Source organism: Mytilus californianus, unplaced genomic scaffold (assembly GCF_021869535.1).
Source record: "Mytilus californianus isolate M0D057914Y unplaced genomic scaffold, xbMytCali1.0.p SCAF_6, whole genome shotgun sequence".
Lineage (NCBI taxonomy): Eukaryota > Metazoa > Mollusca > Bivalvia > Mytilida > Mytilidae > Mytilus > Mytilus californianus.
In genome coordinates this window covers 4157202-4181360 of record NW_026262712.1, presented here as the reverse complement: position 1 = coordinate 4181360, position 24159 = coordinate 4157202, and the positions used below count along the sequence as shown (strand labels likewise).

The following is a 24159-nucleotide window of genomic DNA, read 5'->3' as shown; positions in this document are numbered from 1 at the left end:
TTTTTTTGAGAGAATAAAAAAAACTTTGGATGATTGTATAATGTATCAGGTTTGCTCTTTCAAATTTTGTCCATTGAAATTCTTATAACTCTTGTCATTTTGATTTTCTTCTATTTTCCCTCTATGAATACAACGAACTACACACATGTACCTTTCTGTACAGTTTATAAACAAAATAGGTCACAAAATTGACCAATGAACTTTTCAGAAGAAAATCTTACCTCATCCCAATTTGCCATTATATCCTGCAAAAAGAAAAGAAAACATTTTAAATATATATGAGTTTTAATTCTATGACTTAATATTTTGAGCATTGATTTAGGTATGATGCAATACTTTGATTTGTTCTTTTTTCTCCACTGTGTAAAAATTAATTTATCCATTATCTGTTAAGCAGGAACACAGACATATGGACAGTATATTGCTGTAAGTTAATTTGATTATCTCCCCTTTAACAAACAATATTTTTCCAGCTGTTACACTGACAAGGCACATAAACATACAAACAGTATATAGAAGTAAGTTGATTTGATTATCTCCCCTTTAAGATGTTAGACCACCAGAAATAACACACGTCCAGATTTGTTCCATAACAAGGCACATAGACATTTGTACTGTATATTGAAGAAAATTAATTTGATTATCTCCCCTTTTACATGGTATGACACAGATGATTCTGCAATGTTTTTAGTTATTGGCTCATGTCATCAAAGGTAATAAGATATTTTAGATTACTTGAATGACACAGATGATTCTGCAATGTTTTTAGTTATTGGCTCATGTCATCAAAGCTAATAAGATATTATATATTACTTATAAAAAGACTCGCTGTAGTGGATGAGGTCCTATAAGAGACACTTACACCTATACATCACAAATATATATTCAGTATGATTAAATACCCAAACGTATGTCTGTTGGTTCTAGTTCTGTCAATAACTACAAATTATCCTTCATCAAACTCCAATCACAACTTCAGCTTATTTTAAAGGGTGTCTTCATGGAGTTAATACCAGCTGCCACAGGTCAATAACAGTCTGTAAATAAAGTTTAACATCAAATTTAAATCATGTAAAAATAATAGATATCATCTCATGAAGCTAGATAAGCCAATAAATTATCGCAGTTTTTGTATCACGTTTTCGTATCTTACTCCGTGCAGTGTGATACTTATAGGTTTCATAACGAGTAAGAATGGGATATCACTTGATATATATCAACTTGAGTTATTTAATTTCAATTTAATAATAAACGAGCCTTTCGAGTTTATTATTACTATCTAAATTAAATAACGAGAGTTGATATCAAGCGATATCCAATGTTCACAAGTTGTTAAACCTATTTCTCTTATCAAGCTTATGGTCAACACTCTCTATGTGTTAAATTAAAAATTCCGCGAAATGTTGGTCTAGTCTTTTGCACATTCCAGTATGACGTCATATGTCTTGTCAAACTTTAACATCAGACATTTTAAGAATTTTTGTACGCTTCAGAATGTAATAAAATTTGACAAAAAGAAGATTGTCAGGTGAAATGTGTGAGTGTTTTGTGTATTATTGAAGAAATCACATATGTTCATTGCCATGGACGAAATGTACATTGTCTTAACCTTTGTAAGTCATCAATGACCTAACGACAGCCAATGGAAATGCCGTAATATCGTCTTGTGATGCTGGATAAGCCAATCAAATTAATGCAGATTTTCGTATCACTTTTTCGTATCATACTCCGTGCAGAAATATCTATTAATTCAAGAAATAGATAACAGGCCACAACCATAAGAGAAAAGATTATCTCTTCATGCAAGAAATAGATAACAGGCCACAACTATAAGAGAATCATTTATATTTTATATTTCTCCAATAGCATATTTTTAAATACATGTTAAAAAGTTATCAGTGTTTCTCTTAAACTTTATCAGGAGTTGATCCGATGAGGACACTCTCCACATGTATAAATGAGCCAGCAGTGTATCACTGCCACCCTTCTCTAAGATACATGTAGCTCGCAAGAATCCACTGATTCTAATGGTGTTAATTATCAGCAACTACATTGGCATTATTTTGGTTCGATTTACTAAATTCTAAAATACAACGGGAGGCATATCAAAATACAATTGCATTTACTTTTTAAATTTAACTTTAACTTATAAATTTTACAATTCTTATAGATTTCATTTTACTTGAAATACTTTTCTTTTTTATTTCTTTTGCAAACTAACACTATTTAATAACATTTCATTTTTTTAACCTAACTTTTGAATTTCTATTCCTTTTCTTTTTCATTTGACTATGTTTTACTTGATTGTTGTACATTTGTAAACAAATTGTTGAGGTCTATTTGATTTATATCTTTGTTCAGCCAAAATGTGATTTCAGGTATCCTGATGATCTAATAGGGACGCCCCAGGAGGTGTCGATACTGACCACCTCCTGTTACACCTCTAACAATAATGGTATGCAATCAAGTTCCAGTTTATATTTTTGAAGAAAAAAAACCACAATACTGGAATAAAATATTATATTGTTAACAATACTGGTAGACCTATAATAGCTGCAGAACCATAGCTCTTAGGTCCTTATGATATTTTTTTTTTACAATTTGTTAAAAATATCATGAGAACATATTTCACTTGTGTTAAACTGATCGTGGTTCAGTTACCACGATCCCAATATGGCGGAGGTAGAAATAGGTAAAATCGATTTCTGCTAATTTCTCCGTGTATAAGTGTTGTTTTCAACAAGAGTGCACACGCTGAAATTTCTCGCCTTCTTTACTAATCATTGATATTATGTTGATAGTCCTAAATATAAAGCTTTATTACAACTGTCACATAAACTTAACATTAACCAAGTAAACTAAACATTGACCAATGAACCATGAAAATGAGGTCAAGGTCAGTTGAACCATGCTAGGCAGGCATGTACAGCTAACAATTCTTCCATACAACAAATATAGTTGACCTATTGCTTATAGTTTAAGAAAAACAGACCAAAACACAAAAACTTAACACTGATCAATGAACCTTGAAAATGAGGTCAAGGTCAAATAAAACCTGCGTGACTGACATATAGATCATAAAATATTTCCATACACCAAATATAGTTGAACTAATGCATATAGTATAAGAAAAAAAGACCAAAACTCAAAAACTAAACTTTGACCACTGAACCATGAAAATGAGGTCAAGGTCAGATGACACCTGCCAGCTAGACATGTACACCTTTCAATCATTCCATACACCAAATATAGTAGACCTATTGCATACAGTATAAGAAAAACAGACCAAAACACAAAAACTTAACTATAACCACTGAACCATGAAAATGAGGTCAAGGTCAGATGACACCTGCCAGTTGGACATGTACACCTTACAGTCCTTCCATACACCGAATATACTAGACCTATTGCTTAATTATAGTATCTGAGATATGGACTTGACCACCAAAACTTAACCTTGTTCACTGATCCATGAAATGAGGTCGAGGTCAAGTGAAAACTGTCTGACGGGCATGAGGACCTTGCAAGGTACGCACATGCATACCAAATATAGTTATCCTATTACTTATAATAAGAGAGAATTTAACATTACAAAAAATCTTAACTTTTTTTTCAAGTAGTCACTAAACCATGAAAATGAGGTCAAGGACATTGGACATGTGACTGACGGAAACTTCGTAACATGAGGCATCCATATACAAAGTATGAAGCATCCAGGTCTTCCACCTTCTAAAATATAAAGCTTTTAAGAAATTAGCTAACGCCGCCGCCCCCGTAGCTGCCGCCGCCGCCGGATCACTATCCCTATGTCGAGCTTTCTGCGACAAAAGTCGCAGGCTCGACAAAAATTACTCAGCCCCAGGTTGATCTGTACAGTTTTGTTGTGTGTGTGTTATAAATATCATATACATGATATATGGCCTTGTTACCGAAATAATAGCCATCGAAAACTTAAGAAAGATAATCCTAACTTGTGGACAAATAACTTGAAAGATAATCGTAACTGCAGAATATTTCGATGATAATAGTAACTGATTTTGACAAAAAGATTGCATCATAATAACAACAAACACGATAGTGCTACCACAGTTTTTTTGTTCACCACCCTCAATGGACGACTAAAATATGCACACAACTTTTCAAATCTTTCCTACACAGATTTGATCACTTTATAAGGCTGAATTTAGATTGTTTACAAATATATGCATAGAAATGAATCAGAAACTTATACTTAGTTTAACTTTCAAAATAAAAATAAGAAGATGTGGTATGATTGCTAATGACACACTATCCACCAGAGACCAAAAGACATAGATGTAAGCAACTACGGGTCATTGTACGGCCTTCAACAATGTGCAAAACTCATAGAGAAAGGTAACAACAACCAATAAATTACAGGCTGCTGACTTGGGAAAAGTACATACAGAATGTAGCAGGGTTAAGCAACTTAAGCGCATGCATGTGAGTGCTCTCCTTCTTTTTATGAAGAAGCATCTCTTATATTCCCAGATTTCTTATTCTTTTTGTATGCTCTATTCTATCTTTTGATTAACATGATTAACCTTCTAATATCTGCTCCCCCCCCCCCCCCCTCCCATCACAAAGGTGACTGGGAATAGAAATATGGGCACCCTTGGTCTTCTTCCAACCGGCAGTAGAACCCTCCTTGCCAAAGTGGGGCATCCAATTTAGCTTTGCGGGATGTATAAATACTCAGCCACGTCCGGTCAGAATGGGGACATTAAATCTGATGCCTCATGTAGAGAGTATGCCACTCACTCTGCACGTTAAGAACCCTTACAATAACTCTTTGAGGGGTCTAAAGATGACCTTTTGCAAGTTAAAGTAGTCCCTTCCCAACTTATCCTCATTTTCCAGTGGCAGTCCAAATTTCCCAACCTTCATCCCGGACAGACCCCTTTTACAGGACATATTGATTGTTAATTTGTTCTCATCATGAACATGCATGAAATATTTGCCACTGGACTTTAAGCAAACAACAATCAATCAATCAATCTTATATCTACTGTCATAAAGTTATATCTGCTGTCATAAAAGGCATCCATTTTTTCTCGATCAGCATTTATAGTTGAAAGCGTATCTGGAGAAGAAAAATTGGTAACGTCAATGTTATAGCAACCAACGGACTGCTGGGACATTGCCTTTGTTAGTGGACTATCAGTCTCCGGGTATATCACTTGCACAGTAGGTACTAGCATTAAAATACGGAAATTTTTTTCATTGCTTATATAAAAGTTGGGAAAACATTTAAACATGTTAAATAAAGGAATAAAGAATACGATTTTACGTATTTCTACCTCCGCCATATCATGCATATTGCAGTTACCACAATCAGTTAAACACCAGTGATATTTTAAATAAACTGTTAACACAGAGATTAGTCTCGCCTATTTGTTCTTTTGATAATGCAAATGTTGAAATTAAAATAGCAATTGTTAACATGTAAGTTATGCAAATATTCAAAGTCAATGAACCATGACTGAAGGTACAGGGCTAAACAATCTCCATGGAAATGAGATGTGCCAATGCTAATACAACTGCAAACCAAATACCATTGACTTTTCATAAGTCGTTCTCTTTAAACAAACCTAAACACAAACATTAACTTGTAAGCTATGTAAAAGTTTCAAAGTCAATGAACCATAATTAGGGGGTGGGGTTATATAATCTCCATGGAAATGAAACTTGCAAATGCCAATACATTTGCATACCGAATATCATTGACTTAACATTAGTGGTTCATCTTAAACTGAACTAATCACAAACTAATACATGTAAACTAAGCAAAAGTTTCAAAGTCAATAGACCATGACTGAGGGTTATGGACCAAATATTCTCCATGGAAATAAGATGTGCTAATGCTTATACAACTGCATACCAATTATCATTGACCTACCACTAACGGTTCCCCTTAAACTGACCTAATCACAAACTAATAATGAAAACTAAGCAAAAGTTTCAAAGTCAATAGACCATGAATGAGGGGGCGTGGCCAAATAATCTCCATGGAAATGATATTTGCCAATGCTTATACAACTGCATACCTCATATCATTGACCTACCACTAGTGGTTCCCCATAAACTGACCTAATCACAAACTAAATTATATACATGTAAACTAAGCAAAGTTTCAAAGTCAATAGACCTTGACTGAGGGGGCAGGGCCAAATAATCTCCATGGTAATGAGATGTGCCAATGCTAATTAATACAACTGCATACCAAATATCATTGACCTACCAATAGTGGTTCACCATGAACTAGACCTAATCACAAACTTATACATTGTTGACACCGGAAACAGCATACCTATGTCTCGCTTTTTGACTCCGTCAAGGCGAGACAAAAACCTACGGTTCTGCAGCTAGACAGTATTGTGATCATCAAGTTCAGGTTCATTGTTCTCACTTTATATAACATGTATAATTGACTTAGTTACCATATTTGAAAGCTCCTGTGATCCTACTTTATCAAATGATAACTAGAGGCTCTAAAGAGCGTGTGTCGCTCACCTAGGTCTATGTGCATATTCAACAAAGGACACTCTCAACATTGTAGACAAGAATATAATTCATGACAAAAATCTCTGTTTTGTTGATCTTGTATTGCTGATCATTTAGTCTGTTTAGTTTCTCTCTATCTTCTTTAGTTTTTGCTCAAAACACAAAAGAGGGTAAAATAAATCCTCATTTAAAGGCAATCACTGCTATAAAGAGTGACAGTCTACTAACTATATCGGCAACATTTGACTTAGTACTAGATCTTGGCTTGCTGATCATTTTTGTGATTTAAAGTGTCTATTTATCTATTATAATTTTATGATATAAGGCAAAACACAAAAAAGAAATGTGCTACGCATGTAGCAGCTGGATACGACTGCAGAGGTCGAACTCGGAACAGTTTGGGCAAGTATGGACACAATATTCATGCTTGATACAGCTCTGAATTTGGATAGTGATTAAATATTTGACACATTCTAGATATCTGACACAGAATAAATGTGGTCAGACAACTTAAAAATTTGAAATGGGACATTTAATCTACTTAATGGTCCAATATCCAAAATCTAATTCCATGGTTAGATTAAGCATATATATATATAAACAAGAGTGCACACGCTGAAATGTCTCGCCTTCTTTACTAACCATTGATATTATGTTGATAGTCCTAAACATAAAGCTTTACTACAACTATCAACCTTACAATCATTCAATACACTAAATATAGTTGAACTATTGCTTATAGTTTCTAAGAAACAGACTCAACCAAGAAAACTAAACATTGACCAATGAACCATGAAAATGGGGTCAAGGTCAGATGAACCATGCCAGGCAGACATGTTCACCTTACAATCAACCTATGCATTAAACATGTTAAATATTGTCGTCTGTTTATGTGGTTCATACGTGTTTCTCGTTTCTCGTTTTTATATAGATTAGACCGTTGGTTCTTCCGTTTGAATGGTTTTACACTAGTAATTTTTTGGGGCCCTTTATAGCTTCCTGTTCGGTGTGAGCCAATGCTCCGTGTTGAAGGCCGTACCTTGACCTATAATGGTTTAATATTATAAATTGTAACTTGGATGGAGAGTTGTCTCATTGGCACTCATACCACATCTTCCTATATCTATTGACCTATTGCTTATAGTATCTAAGAAACAAACTTAACCATGAAAACTTAACATTGACCAATGAACCAACAAAATGAGGTCAGGGTCAGATGATACCTGCCGGACAGACATATACAGCTTACAATCCTTCTATACAAAAAATATAGTAGACCTATTGCGTACAATATAAGAAAAACAGACCAAAACACAATAAAATGCTCCGCTGGGGCGCAGCTTGATACGACCGCAGAGGTCGAACCCTGAACTGTTGGGGCAAGTATGGACACAACATTCAAGCTTGATACAGCACTGAATTTGGATTGTAATTAAATATTTGACACAGCATAGGTTTCTGACACAGAATGAAAGTGGTCTAAGAACTTAAAAATTTTCAATTTACCTATTCATACATGTGATGGACTGTGAAACTCAGATCAGGAGATTGGGAAATTTTGGTCAGGAGATTAGGACTCAGATCAGGAGGTTTTTAATCGACATTAATTTTGTTGTAAATGTAACAGTGTGCTGTAAAAATGGTCTTTAAAAGTGTGTTTTCTTCAACTTTCCAACCAATTTATTATGTTTATAGTACCCTTGTACTTATAAAGTTTCTCCATCTTTATATTCTACATGTTCAATCTAACATTGTTTTTTTCCAGTATGTTCTTTAAATTTTTACTTCATATTCTATAAAACAATCATTGCAACCAGAACATTTGTTTAGCTGTCTGCAAATAGTTTTTATTTTTTTTTTTCTCTTGCAAATAGTTTTTATTTGCAAACTCAGAAATTCATTCTATCTGTAAAGTTAGGGTCATAGTTATTATATAAATTTCAATTTAAGCCTTAAAAGGAAGTATAGAATCCTCAAATAATTTTCAAATTATTATTTTTTTATTTGTCCTAAGACATTTAAAATCATTTAATAACCATCCTTTTATGATTATTTGTTCAATTTATATTTTATTTATATTCTTTTAAAAATTTTCATTATTAAAAGGAAAGTAACTTAAAACAGGATAAATCAAGGGATGTAACCCAATAAATACACAGTTTTTGTTAAACAAAGGCAGTTAGCCTGAGGTAAAAATCGTTGCTTACCAGTATGTTTGACACCCAAGCTGACAAGTGAAGCCATATAATTATGCATGTTAATTGATTTACAGGTAAAATATAACTTCAGGTAATGTCAGTTACACCAGATGCCTGAGATGTTATGTTGGGCAGAAATTTTTCATTCATGAAAAATTTCATACACGGGATTTTTTTAACGGGAGGGGGGGAGGAGACCCCTGAAAACGGGATTATTGTACTCCCGTCGGGAGGTTCACATGTATGCCTATTCAAACCATATCATTATTATTTGCTTTTATATATAAATCAGAAATAACCAATTTAAAATGGAAAATGTTAAAGAAAAAAAAGGAAAAAAAAAATCCCCCCCCCCAATTTTTTGAACCCCCTTAAGATTCATCGCCCCAAAACTCAATCCCAGCTTTCCCTTTGTGGTATGGTACCTTGCAGTACAATTTCAGAGAGATTCATACACTTGAACACAAGTTATTGTCTGGAAACTAGAAAAATGCTTGTTTTTTGGCCCCTTTTTGGCCCCAAATTCCTAAACGTTTACGGCAATTACCCCCAAACTCAATTCCAGCTTTCCCTTTGTGATATGGAACCTTGCAGTACAATTTCATAAAGATCCATACACTTACACACAAGTTATTGTCCTGAAACTAGAAAAATGCATGTTTTTTTTGCCCTTTTATGGCCCCTAATTACTAAAATTTTGAGGGAAAAATCCCAAAATCAATCCCAGCCTTCCCTTTGTGATATGGAACCTTGTAGTACAATTTCATAAAGATCCATACACTTACAAACAAGTAACTGTCATGAAACTAGAAAAATGCTTGTTTTTGCCCCTTTTTGGCCCCTAATTCCTAATATTTGGAGGAAATTACCCCAAAAATCAATCACAGTATTCCCTTTGTGATATGGAACCTTGTAGTACAATTTCATAAAGATCCATACACTTACAAACAAGTTATTGTCATGAAACTAGAAAAATGCTTGTTTTTTGCCCCTTTTTGGCCCCTAATTCCTAAAATTTGGAGACAATTACCCCCAAAATCAATCCCAGCATTCCCTTTGTGATATGGAACCTTGTGGTACAATGTCAGAGAGATCCATACACTTACACACAAGTTATGTCTGGAAGTTACAAAAATGCTTATTTTTGGCCCCTTTTGGCCCCTAATTCCTTAACTGTTAGTACCATAACCCCCAAAATCAATCCCCACCTTCCTTTTGTGGTATTGAACCTTATGGTAAAATTTCAATGAGATCCATTCACTTAAACTAAAGTTAGAGTGCGAAAACTAATGTGTATTCGGACGACGACGCCGGACGACGACGACGACGACGTCATACCAATAAACGACCACAAAAATTTTTTTGCGGTCGTATAAAAACTTAACTATAACCACTGAACCATGAAAATGAGGTCAAGGTCAAATGACACCAGTGACCTGCCAGTTGGACATGACCATACAATCCTTCCATACACCAAATATACTAGACCTATTGCTTATAGTATCTGAGATATGGACTTGACCACGAAAACTTAACCTTGTTCACTGATCCATGAAATGAGGTCGGATCACTATCCCTATGTCGAGCTCTCTGCGACAAAAGTCGCAGGCTCGTCAAAAAAAACCCATCAATTCAAACAAAGTTTAATTTTGGACCCTTTGGACCTTAATATGGACTAATTTGAAAACAGGGCCCAATAATAATTTACACATCCTGTTTGGTGTGTATCTCCTGCCATATCAGTATTTGTTGTTTCTTTATATAGACCAGAAATAATTTATGTTAGAACCAGCTTAGCCAGTATTAGAAAAGTCTTGTTTTGGCCCCTATTTGGCCTCTAGTTTCTTAACGATTAAAGCCACAACCCACAAAATCGACCCCAACCTTCTGTGTGTTGTATGGAATCTTGTGGTACAATTTCATAGAGATCAATTGACTAATACTTAAGTACAGCTCCTTGTAAAACCCAGGCAGAGTGTGATTTATGACCCCTTTCAATATGCATGAAAATGTTCCTTATAAGTGGGAGACATGTAAAAAAAAATAAAATTGCACATTTTTTTCAAAATTATAAATGGCTGCCATGGTAACTGCCAAGGCAAAATTTCATAAAAAACAAGGCGTTTTTTAGAAAAATCATCCAACTTTATTCATTATTTTTCAGGCATGTATTTTGCCAACAAAATTAAAACAATTCATTTTCAAGACAATGTGATACACATACAATCAGATTGTAAAAACAATATTGTGACCTCAGTTGTACATTTCGGGTAAATTTAGGTTGAACTTTGAACAAAATCCTCAAATTTCTACTTTTTACAAGTTGTGAAGTTTACCATGTATAAATGATTTAATTTCTTTAGTTACCAAGTTTAATATTTCAAATCATGTACTGTACATTATTTATCAAAACATAATAATTTAAAAAAATGATTCAAATTTTTGGGATCTATAAGCATTTTTGGTTGCCATGGCAACAAAAATACTACATTTTAGGCTTTTTTAAAAAAAAACCTAAACTTAAAATTTCAGTATGTTGAAACTCAAGATATCCTATTATATAGACTTAACTTGAAATTGGTATTTATTATTGGAACAAAAAAAAAAATATCAAAATACAAATGTTTATGTGTCAAAAACCTTTTTTGGGGGGGTTGTTATGCAAAAATAATTCCATCATTTTCAGAAAAAAGTAAATTTTTAATATTCTTATTTCCCAAAGTTACTACTTTTAAAGGTACTTTAAAAGTTTATTCAAATTAAACAATTTTTCATAGAAAGTGTTAAATAAGTGTTTTAAATTGTAAATAATTATTCAGATAGGCCCATCGACCCAGCTGGGGGTAGGGTGTAACTATTTATACAGCAAGAAAATATGTCCATAGCACACAGATGCCCCACTCCTCATACTACCATTTTCCATGAATACGGGCTAAATACAAATTAACCTTAACCTTAAAAGAAAATTTATAATTCATTTTTTTACAAAGTTCTGCTTATTCAAGTTATAAGAAGCCATCTTTAATGAATTTTTATATTCATACTTTTAGAAAGTGTCATGGACAAACAAACTGGATGATGGTCAAATTTTATTGTTGTAACATATATACATTAACCATTTATAACTGTGCATTACTTTCTTTAATAAGAAGCAAAGAAGATCATCCATAATAATAAATTGCTCTACAATGATACAATTTGTTTTTTACCCTTATGTATGGTTCAAAATAAAAGGCACAACATTTATGACAACTGTGCAAAATTTCATTGGCCTCCTAACTTATATACTTATGAAAAAGAGATTTAGAAAATACATAAAAGCATACCATTACTTAAAATAACCATCGTCAAGTGTTGCCGACTTCAATAGTTACCATGGAAACAAATATTATCCATAGCAACATCCATTCAAAAGCTGTATAAATTGAAAATTATGTAAAAAAAATACATATATAGAGGGTGTTTATTTTCGAATTGGAATATGACTGCATGCTTTGCTTCACTCACAGTCTTGTTTGTTTTATTTTCAGAAGGTTCAACAAATGTAATATATGATGTAACATTGGGGTTGGAGGGTCGGGAAAAAAAGAGGGGGAGGGTCGGGAAAAAAAAAGGGGGTAGGTTTATTTTTTAAATGTTTCATACATGTAGATCCTTGAAAAGATAATTGCGTTTGGTCGGATTTTGTTCAGAGTTCATCATTTGATAATCAATTTATGAAAGTTAACAGATGACGAACTTCATGGGATTGCAATAGCCCAACCTGGCTTATGGTAAGGCAAGATAAATATTGTCCCTTACTGATTGTAAGAAAATTCTTAATTTCTTAGGGCACACACAAGTCTGAGATGTTATCCCACCAGCAAAAATCACAAACTTGACCTGTAACATAATAATAAGCTTACAAACCAAAAAATAGAATCATTTGGTCAAAGCATTTCTAAATTGAAACTGAAGTGTGATGGATGGACGGATAGAAGGACAGACCAATTGAACACATTTTAAGTCGGTGGGGACTTAAACAAATGAATAGTCAATTGGAGATCGTTGCTGTCAGAAGTCCAATATAATGGAATCCTCTTAATATATAGCTATAAACATATCATTAATAACTCCTGTATTGTACTACTTTTCCGCAATTCAAATTCTGGATCTCCGAGATAGACGAATAGTTACATCTGCTAAGTTGGCATTGTGCTAATCCCGGTAAAATAATTATGCTATTTTCGGCAAAATTATATCAGAACAAAATTATTGTACAAAATAATTGTATTAATTATGAATCATTCCTTACTATGCACCGTACTACATATATCTCATAATTTCATGATTCCGGTAACATTAGATCTTTTTTGCAGGGGGGATGGGGTTTTGTTGAAGCACAAATTTAATCCTTCTGAAATCCCCCTCCTCTCCTTTTAGATAGTAAACATGTAAAATTAGTCCGTCCCAAAATTGGTTTCCATTTTCTAACTTTAGTTTGCCTCAACCAAATGTTATGAAACATATACACAATGCTTATTACAACAACACAGAGATCCAATTTTGAATTGTGGTGGTGTCACTTTAACTGTTCCCGAGTTATGCCCGTTTTGCTTTACTTTGCATGGTTTGATACTTTAAAAATGATTAAAACCGAGAACCAGATCAGTTTAGAACTGTAAAGTTTGCCTAAAATGGCCTGGTTAACTGAAGGAATTTCTAAAAGTGACCATGTGATCATAGAACCTTTCTGGAGCCCTTTTTTTACTCTAATACATACCATATAATATGTTCGACTTGTTATATTCTACATTATTTTGTAAACTAACCCAGCAAAAGATAATTTTTTCACCTTTTCTCCTATCATGTCAATTACTGCCCCATTCTGTCAATCACTCTGTATCTTTATAGGAGTACGGGTTACAGGGTCATCCTGACCGTGTAGAGTAAATGATATATACCGATTCGATTGGCCAATAACTGTTTTAACACATAATAAACGCCACCAATTTACGTGTATGTTTTGGAAATACTGCAATCCAAGGCTCCAAGGAAAGTTTCTTGTATGGAAAAAAGGGGGGAATACGCCTTTGTGTAGTAATAAAAGGTTGATAAGTGTTAAATTATTAACTTTTTTATGTTTAGGCTTCTTCCTAAATTGTTACATTACTTGAAGAATTGCTATTTAATGGTAGTTTTTTTTTATCATTTCTGTTAGATTTATTCTCAATTAAGTCTTTATATAAATTAGCAATGATTAAGAATTTGACATATTGTGTAGACACCTATAAGTACTAGTATTGTTGAAAACTGTATGTTGCCCGCTAGATGTCATTAGATGTTTTTGTCGTTTGATTGCTGTGTTATTGACGTATAACCTCCATCTCCTACAGTTTTAGTTCCATTTTGATGTATACTTTCAAATAGGTGTATAAAAATCATAACTGAAAGCGTTATTGAGTATATATAGATTAATTGCTTTTCTTTCCCTCAATAATATGCTTAGAGAAAGATGAACTGAGGAGAGATGTACCTAAATTTAGAAAGTTAAATAATCAGAAAAAAAGGTTTCACTTTCAAATCTTAAACTCTCCCTCCCCTTGTTTTGACACAGTCACACTTGAATATGATCTTCTTTAAATTCGATCCCAAAATAGACACTTAATAGGAATAACTATTCAACAAGTCGTAATATTAATTCCATTGAGCACAAAAACTAATCCAAATCAGATTTCATTTATTTGAATATTCAAAAATGCATTACTTTTTTGGCAGAAATAAGTAAAATAGTTAATATTACCTGGTTTGACTTTGAAGCACTTATTTAAGATTTACACTGTACACAAAATATCAGTTCCTAAGCAAATGGCAAAATCAAAAGCTCAAACACATCAAACGAATGGATAAAAACTGTCATATATTAATTCTGACTTGGTACTGGCATTTTCTTATGTAGAAAATGGTAGATTAAACTTGGTTTTATAGGTAGCTTATATTAAACCTCTCAATTTTCCTTATAAGGATCTATGAAAGATTCAAACAAAAACTACCCACCCTCCACCCCCTCCCCCAAAATGCCACAGGGTGTATATTCAATTTGTTGAACCTTCTCAAGGAGCGAAGACAGGACTGTGAGTGAAACAAAGCATAGCATGCAGTTATATTACCATTAGAAAATTTAACATTATTTACATAATTATATGTAATTTTTACATAAAACTATATTATATATCTTTTGATTGGATGTTGTTACAGGTGATATTTGTTACCATGGCAACTGTTGTAAACAATACTTCACGATTGTAGTTTAAAGTAAAAGTATATATATGCTTCTATGTATTTTCTTAAAGGTTTGGAAACAATTGAGAACATTGAAGTCCCTATACTGCAGAATTCAACAAATAATAACTCTCGTTTCCAGGGGAAAAATACGTTGCCACGGTGATAAAATTCAAGAGGGTCCCACGCAATATTCTATTTATTTCGGTCAAGTAGTATTCAAACTTAGTTACTACAATGCTAGCTAAGCTTTACATATTTGCACTTTTCGGAAAAAAACACGACAAAATTTGATAATTTCACAAAACTCTATGATTCAGAAAAATTGAAAATATGTGTTTTTTAGTATATTCTAACAAAAAATCTAAAAGTTGGGTTGAACTGCAATCTTAACTTAAGTGAAGCTTAAACCAAGTTATAGTAATGTTATATATGAAAATTTATGAAAAAAGTTTGATTCTATTCATAATCAGGCTCTGAACGGTAGTGATTTAGCTGATTTTTCAAAGGTTTTACTACGCTTAACTACCAAAAAATAGAGTGCCCATTACCATGGCAACCACTCATAAATTGATTATCGGATGATGAACTCGGAACAAAATCCAACCATACGTTGCAGCAATTATCGTTTCAAGGATCTACATGTATGAAAATTTTTAAAAAATAAACCTAACCCCCCATTTTTTTCTAAAAACTTCCAACCCCAATGTAACATTATATATTACATTTGTTGAACCTTCTGAAAAGAACAGACAAGACTGTGAGTGAAGCAAAGCATGCAGTCATATTCCAATTTGAAAATGAACACCCTCTATATATGTATTTTTTTATATAAATTTCCATTCATACATTTTATAATGGATGTTGCTATGCGTTATATGTGTTTCCATGGTAACTATTGAAGTCAGCAACACTTGACGATGGTAATTTAGAGTCAGCGTTTGCTTTTATGTATTGTCTTATCGGTTATGAAACAATTAAGGACATTAAAGTTCTTAAACTGCAATATTCTGCATATAATAACTCCGTTTCCAAGGAAAAAATCGGTTGCTATGGTGATAAAATTAAAGAGAGTCCCACGCATTTTTCTATTAAATTTGCTAAAGTAGTATTCAAACTAAATAACTACAGTGCTATATAACTATGCTGGACACATTTGCACTTTTCTGAAAAACACACGAGAAAATTTGATAATTTCACAAAAATCTATAATTCAGAAAAGTTGAAAATATGCAATTTTTGGTAAATTTTTTCAAAAAATTTACAAATTTGGTTGACATGCGATCTTAACTAAAATGAAGCTTAAACCAAGTTGTATCAATGTTAAATATGAAAATTTATGAAAAAAGTTTGATTCTATTCATAATCAGGCTCTGAATTGTAGTGATTTAGCTGATTTTTGAAAGATTTTACCATGCTTAACTACCGAAAAATAGAGTGTCCGTTACTATGGCTACCACTCATATTTTCCCACTCAAATTTATTTTTTGAGCAGTATTCAGCTACTGCTTCTACTAGGCCATTTATAGATAAAATCTGAAACCCTCATATATCACATGTATATGGCACTCTGCCTGGTTCTTATAAAGAGCTGTACTTAAGTATTTGTCTGGAAACCAGAAAAAAAAACCTTGTTCCTCCCCCCCCCCCCCCCCCCCCCCCCCCCCCCCCCCCCCCCCCCCCCCTTTTTGTCCCTTATTCCTGAACGGTTTGAGCCATAACCCCCAAAGTCAAATCCAACCTTCCCTTTGTGGTATGGAACCTTGTGTTTCAATTTCATAGCGATCCATAGACTAATACTTAAGTAATTGTCCATTTAGCAGAAAAACCTTGTTATTCCCCCTATTTCTGCCCCCCTTTTCCTGAATGGTTTGGGCCATAACCCCCAAAGTCAATCCCAACCTTCCCTATGTGGTATGGAACCTTGTGGTACAATTTCATAGAGATCCATACACTTATACACAAGTTATTGTTTGGAAACTAGAAAAATGCCTTTTTTGGCCGCTTTTTGACCCCTAGTTCCTAAACAGTTGGAACCATAACCCCCAAAGTCAATCACAATTTTCCTTTTGTGCTATTGAACCTTGTGGATCCATTCACTTATACTAAAGTTATTGTCCGGAAACCAAATGTCTTCGGACGACGACGACAACATGATAGCAGTATATGAATCATTGAATGCAAATTTTTTGCGGTCGTATAAAAGTGGTAAAAATCGTCTTTAAAGGGCAATAACTCCAATTAGAAATCGTCGGGTGATTTCCTCCATATTGTTTAAATTGTTAATCTTGTTTTCTGATCATTTAAAACTGTTTGAAAGTTGTTTGAAACCTATACTATTTTATTGCAGTAAAATATGGGCACTAGAAATGATAGTTACCTTAAAGAAAAGTCTGGAATGTTACACAGTGTTCCAGTTTGATCGAGTTCACAGGGCGGTCTACCTGCCCTGTATCAACTGCCGCCATGTGCCCTTTTTCTGACGCCCTGTACCCTTTTTAAGATGTCCTGCCCTTTTTGGAAAGTCAATATTACCTTCATTGTCGTAATATTTTGATGAAAATACTATAATTCTACCTATTTTCATGTTTCTGACAAGTTTATGACCCTCAGCTTATTAACATTTACAGCAGGTGTTATAAATGTATAAGTTGTGATTACAGGTAATCCGCTTATCGCCATCGGATTGGTCATTAATCCATTAATTAAACTTCATAATTGACCATTATAATTATTTTTTCCCAGTAAAATCGGTCAGTTAGCATTTCAATTTCAATATTTCTTAAAAGACCACAATCATGACAATTTGCAGTTTCGTCAATTGAACAAAATTGTTTTCCCCCCGGACGGTTCACATTTTAATTTCAAAATTTCTCAAACGATCACTTATTTATTGCAGCTTGAATGACGTAGTTTCTTCATTTGAACGTATTTTCGTCACATTTTATATAACGTTTCATTAAAATCATTCGAAACACTGAGGTTGTGAGTTCGAATCCCGCTAGGGGCATATGCACTAGACTCCAATCTTGATTGACTAGGATTGTCAGTTTTCCTACCGAAGGTCGTGGTTCTCTCCAGCTTCCTCCACCAATAAAAACTGACTGCCACGAAATAGCACAATAATGTTGAAAGTGGCGTTAAACACCAATCAATCAATCAATCAATCAATTAAAATCATTCACAACTTCAGTTATAAAGATAAAACTTTATTCAAAACGTTCAAAATATTTTCAAGAGTCAAACATGTGCTTTCTTTATCATGTACAGCGCATGCGTGAACGTATTTTTATAAATTTAATAGACACTAAAACGTAAAACTGTAGATATTTATAATTTTTGCCATCAAAATTTTAAATAAATTTGCTAAATACATGTAGTATGTTGGTGTAAATAAAGTTGCAGTTAACATAGCAGTTAAAGCAGAAATAACTATGCTCCTTATCCCTATTGATGCTTTAAAGGCTTCTGTAGGGTTTTGGTGCCATTTGACTTTGAATGGAAAATAAGAATATGCTTCAAATGCCTATAAATGTAGTTTATATTTTTATATATGGTTTTGCAGCCAAATTGAAAAATGCTCTTTCAAAAATAGGGTTCAATAGTGTATGGGAAAATCAAAATAATTTCTCCAAAATATGCCTCATTACTGCTGGAATAAATCAGCTGAAAGATAGATTTCTGGAAAAAAAATCTTTTAATGACCAAAATAACCCTAATGAAAACAAACTAATTGACTACCCTGTTCAATATTGAGATTGCTAGTACATGTACCTTATCTTATTTTAATAAAATAAGATGTCATGTATTGCATGTATTGGTATATATTAAATCTATTCTTAAGAAATACTCTAATTTGTAATCATTTTTTAATTTTCTGTACCTTCTTAGATATAAGAAGATGTGGTACGAGTGTCTTAATTGACTAGAATTGTCAGTTTTCCTACCGAAGGTCGTGTTTCTCTCCGCCTTCCTCCACCAATAAAAACTGACTGCCACGAAATAGCACAATAATGTTGAACAGGGTAGACACTCACACTGTAAATTTCCAAAAAATATGTCCCCTCTGTAAAATGTGGGATGAAGATGAATACTAGTATCATTTTGCCTTAAAATGTAAAATTTTAGAAAAAATAGGCAAAAACTTTTTCAGGAAATAGAGAGTACAGTCTCGTATTTCAACAAAATGTCTGAAGGGAAAAATTTACATTCAATGAGTATAACACAACTAGAGTTATTGTTAAGGGGGTTCATGACTTATATGCACTAAGAAATAGACTAGCTCACAAGAAATGCTAGAATACATATCTGTGTTTATTTTTTTTATTTTTTTAGCCTAAAGAGTCTTAGCGTGATTTAAAGTTGACAAAATTGTTCATTCTTGTATACAAGAGATTTTTTTAAATTACCATGATTAAGATTTCTTTTCATTTTCTTTTATTTCAATCTTTTTCTGCAAATAAACTCATCATAGATACCAGGATTGAAATTTTGTATTTGCGCCAGACGCGCGTTTCGTCTACTAAAGACTCATCAGTAACGCTCAAATCAAAACAAGAGGCTCTCAATAGCCTGAATCGCTCACCTGTATTTCAGAGGAGAAGATTTTTAAATGTTAGCAAACTTGATGAACAAATTGTGTAAAATTGTCTTTAAAGGGCAATAACTCCTTAAGGTGTCAATTGACAATTTTGGTCATATTAACTTTTTTGTAGATCTTACTTTGCTGAACATTATTGCTGCTTACAGTTTATATATATCTATAGATATATTCAAAATAATAAAAAAATAAAATGCTTCGCTGGGCGCAGCTTGATACGACCGCAGAGGTCGAACCCTGAACAGTTGGGGCAAGTATGGACACAACATTCAAGCTTGATACAGCTCTGAATTTGGATTGTGATTAAATATTTGACACAGCATAGGTTTCTGACACAGAAAGAATGTGGTCTAAGAACTTGATTTTTTTTAATTTACCTATTATGGTCCAATGTCCAAAATCAAAATACATGGTTAGATTCAGCATATCAAAGAACCCCAAGAATTCAATTTTTGTTAAAATCAAACTAAGTTTAATTTTGGACCCTTTGGACCTTAATGTAGACCAATTTGAAAAACAGGACCCAAAATTAAAAATCTAAATACACGGTTAGATTTGGCATATCAAAGAACCCCAATAATTCAATTTTTGATGAAATCAAACGAAGTTTAATTTTGGACCCTTTTGACCTCAATATGAACCAATTTGATAGCGGGGTCCACAAATAAAAAATCTAAATACATGGTTAGATTCAGCATATCAAAGAACCCCATATATTCAATTTTTGTTGAAATCAAACAAAGTTTAATTTTGGACCCCAATTTGGACCAACTTGAAAACTGGGCCAAAAATCAAAAATCTAAACACATGTTTAGATTCAGCATATCAAAGAACCCCATATATTCAATTTTTGTTAAAATCAAACAAAGTTTAATTTTGGACCCTTTGGACCTTAATGTAAACCAATTTGAGAACTGGACCCAAAATTAAAAATCTACATACACGGTTAGATTCGGCAAAGATAGGTAGGATCTCTTTGACCTTGAGCACATGTTTAAAGATTTGTCAATATAATACTTCCATAGCTAGGGCATGTAGGGAATACCAATACAAATATTTCGTATTATTGAAATCTGAATACCGTAAGAATCCCGCGAACTTGTTAGTTTCGCTTGTTATACATATAAAATTATACACAGTGACATCCGTACAGCAAGATGTAAGAATTTTTGCTAAACGTAAAATGGAACATTACCTTGTCAAACTGAATGATTTAAAATTGGTATCTCCTCCTTTCTTCTATATACGAGGGTCTCGATTGGGGTGGGGGTCCTTTATTTCTGTATTCTTTAATATTTCAGGTCATTTTTCTCTATTTTTTATAATTTTTGCCCATTATTCTTTTTTCTTTATATTCTAGCACCCTAATATTCCCTATTATTTATTTTTTTGCCCAATTTTTCTCTATTCTTTATTTTTTCCTCCATTTTCTGCATGTTTTACCTATTCTGTTAACCCCATGCAGACCCTCATATACTGTATATGGAGGCCATATAGAAGTCAGTCAAGTGCAGAAAAGGTTATCACGAAACAGCTATGCGATCATATGCGGCACATGTAAGCTTGACTAATTATAGGTGGAAATACTATGGTTAACATGGTACATGTATCTCCATTCAGAAAATGATATAGAACTTTTATTTTTTTTGACATATAAAAAATTAAAGATTCAGAAAATAAAAGTACAAATATATGGGATACACATAAAAATCGCATAAAAAAACTTCAGTAATTTTGATTTAAATCATTTATTTCTTAGAATCCTGTCTTACAAATTCTCTGTTATCTCCAGCCTACCGGATGTTCACATGCACATGTTAGCACATCCTTGCTTACAGTCAGGGGTACTACTTGTACAAGTTATTTTTATTTATAATTACTTGAAGAAGAAAATAATAAAATACTTCTATATAAGTAAAGTTGTTATTTCATATTTTCTTACAAGGTTTGAATTATCTCCCCTTAATTTTCTCCAAAAAATTTACTTGTATATATATAAGTAATTTTTTTTTTTACAATCCCTAAAATTCTCTAGTTTTGGGGTGTCAGGGGTGTGGAAATGCTATGCCCGACTTGCCCTATTCGTAGACGGTACATTTGACCGATCGGACAAGCAATTTTTTGTGTCTTTGTTGCCCGTGGACAAGTAAAAAAAATGTTGCTTGACAATCTTAATTTTTATAATTATATAGAAAAGTCCTCTAAATGTATTCATCAAAGTAGAAAAATATCAAATAACAAGACGAAAGCAACATGTTTTTGTAAAACAACATTAATGATCAAGAAATAGATGGATTATCAAACTGCCAAAAATAAATATGTGAACCCGGGTGTCTGATTTGTGCATCAGAAAAGTATATAATTTAACAAGAAAATAGATATGGTATAGGCATATTTTAATTGAAAGAGCAAAACTAATGTCATACATTTGTGAAATTTTCAAGTCAAATAGACAAAATGATCTTGATGCTTTAAAATGAATTATTAATAAAGAAACATTTTGTTTTTTAAATTTTGATGCAAGATTTTTTTTAAATCTAAGAATATGATCAGGATCTTTGATAGAAACTCATGGCATTTTTATTTCAATCTAGTGAAGTAACTGTTTAAGATACTTAGGTAGCAATTTAAATGTAGAGAACATAATTTTAATAATAAAACATCTTCATTTTATTGCAAAAAGGTAGCTTGTTTGGATCTAACCAACCTTACACAATCCTCAAACGAGAGCTTACTTTGGAAGAATATTTATATTTGGCCATAGCTATATTAGCAGGGTTGATTTTTTATATTCTTCGATACAACTTCACTTTACTCAATTTTCTTTGTAATATATATATACATGTATTATGATCATGTATATAATTTTTGGGACCCTGTATAGCTTGCTGTTCGGTGTGAACCAAGGCTCTGTGTTGAAGACCGTACTATGACCTATATTAAATGGTTTGATTTTAGAAATTGTGACTTGGATGGAGAGTTGTCTCATTGCCGTTCATATCACATCTATTTATATCTATTATCCTACTCATTATTAGACTAATTAGTCAATGATATGTTCTAAATATTCAAGCATTTTTCTTTGTTGAGTACAAAGGAGAATACATTTTAATGTATGCAGCCTCCTCCATTTATAACTGCTGCTTCCTTCATTGTCCTTTGAATCTTAAATAAGAAATAAGATAAAAAAAAAAATGTTTGCGTTATAACGCAAAAGGTTTGCGTTATAACGCAAAGGTTTGCGTTTTTTCACAAATGTTTGCGTTATAACGCAAAATGTTTGCATTATAACGCAAACATAGGAAGTAATATTGAAAAAAAAAGTTGTGTGGCGCTAATACACTTCCGTACAAATAGCATGAAAATTAATGAAATAGAGGATTTTAAAGTTCTATAATGATTTGATTTTGCTTAGTTATCTAAAGTAATCTCAAATTTACCATTGCCTACCAAAAGTGTTTTTTTGGAAAAAAAGGAGGGCCAAACAACAATTCAATGATTTATCAATTATTTGGTTTTCATCTCATCAACTTTTGATTTCGCACAGGCTCACAGAAACAAAAAAAATGTAAGTCATGATATAATCTCCAAGGTTCATGTAAGCTAGCATAGAAAAAATAATTTGCAAAATTGGCCTCTAGATTCTTTAGTTTAAAGTTGTTTCTCCGAGTTGTTTTTTGGTTGGTTTCTATCTAGTTGGTGTATACTCTACTTATATTTCTATCATTCTAACATACAAAAACCATGACTTCCATTTTCCTTGTGTTTCAAAACTGTTTAACAAAAAAATGTTTAAGGAACATACACGTTAAAATACATCTTCATTCCAAAATTCATAAAGAAATCAGGGCAAGTAACTTTTCTTTCGGACAAGTAAAATTTACAATTTCACTTGCCCGGGGACAAGTGGTCACAACCAATATTTCCACACCCCTGGGTGTAAAATCGTGCCTTTAACAATTTTTCTCTGGTTAGCTCATAATTTTGTATTAGAGTTCAACGTTTCATCTCATTAATTTAACAAAGAAACTAATTGCACAAAGATCTTTAGTAATTGCGCAAGGCCTTCAAAAATTGCCCCATGGATGCTTGTAAATGAGCAGTGTTTTGAGGATAACAGACAAATGAGATCTGATGTTCATTGTCCATGAAATTACACTTATTATGAATGATTAATTAAGACATCTGCAATGGGCAGACAATTAAAAATTATATTAGAGCAAAGAAGTCCTCAGAAATTCAAGAAAAGAAGATAGTATGACATTTTTACATGTATAAGTATAAAGCTCTGAATGTCTAAGGGACATAACTAAGCCATTAAAATAATTTACCTATACAAGTAAATAAAATACACTTGTATAAGTATCTTACAAATTTACTTATATAAGTATATTAACATTTACTTCTTCAAGCATGTTGTCAAGTATATAAAAATAACTTGTACAAGTAGTACCCGTGACTGGCTTAAGTACACATGAATGTAGACATAGATATAAGAAGATGTGGTATGAGTGCCAATGAGACAACTCTCCATCCAAGTCAAAATTTATAAAAGAAAACCAATATAGGTCAAAGTAC

At 32.8% G+C, this 24159-nt stretch overlaps 2 protein-coding genes across 8 annotated transcripts in view; both read right to left on the bottom strand.

Moving 5' to 3' along the window:
* The window catches only part of LOC127706048 (uncharacterized), a 502975-nt gene that overhangs the window by 130575 nt on the left and 348241 nt on the right, over nucleotides 1-24159 (bottom strand). For 3 of the 7 annotated variants that reach the window (XM_052210454.1, XM_052210455.1, XM_052210451.1), the window contains 2 exons: nucleotides 903-1037; nucleotides 222-245 (listed from right to left, as the gene is read on the bottom strand). The exons of 2 other annotated variants lie outside the window; for them this stretch is intronic. In XM_052210454.1, coding sequence (XP_052066414.1) covers nucleotides 222-239 — 18 coding nt within the window. In that variant the 5' untranslated portion in view covers nucleotides 240-245; nucleotides 903-1037. The remainder of the gene's footprint in view (nucleotides 1-221; nucleotides 246-902; nucleotides 1038-24159) is intronic. 2 more of the 7 variants (XM_052210456.1, XM_052210452.1) reach the window with 1 other exon arrangement.
* LOC127706049 (uncharacterized) overlaps nucleotides 1-24159 on the bottom strand; it is a 343243-nt gene that overhangs the window by 28691 nt on the left and 290393 nt on the right. The gene's annotated exons all lie outside the window — the stretch shown is intronic.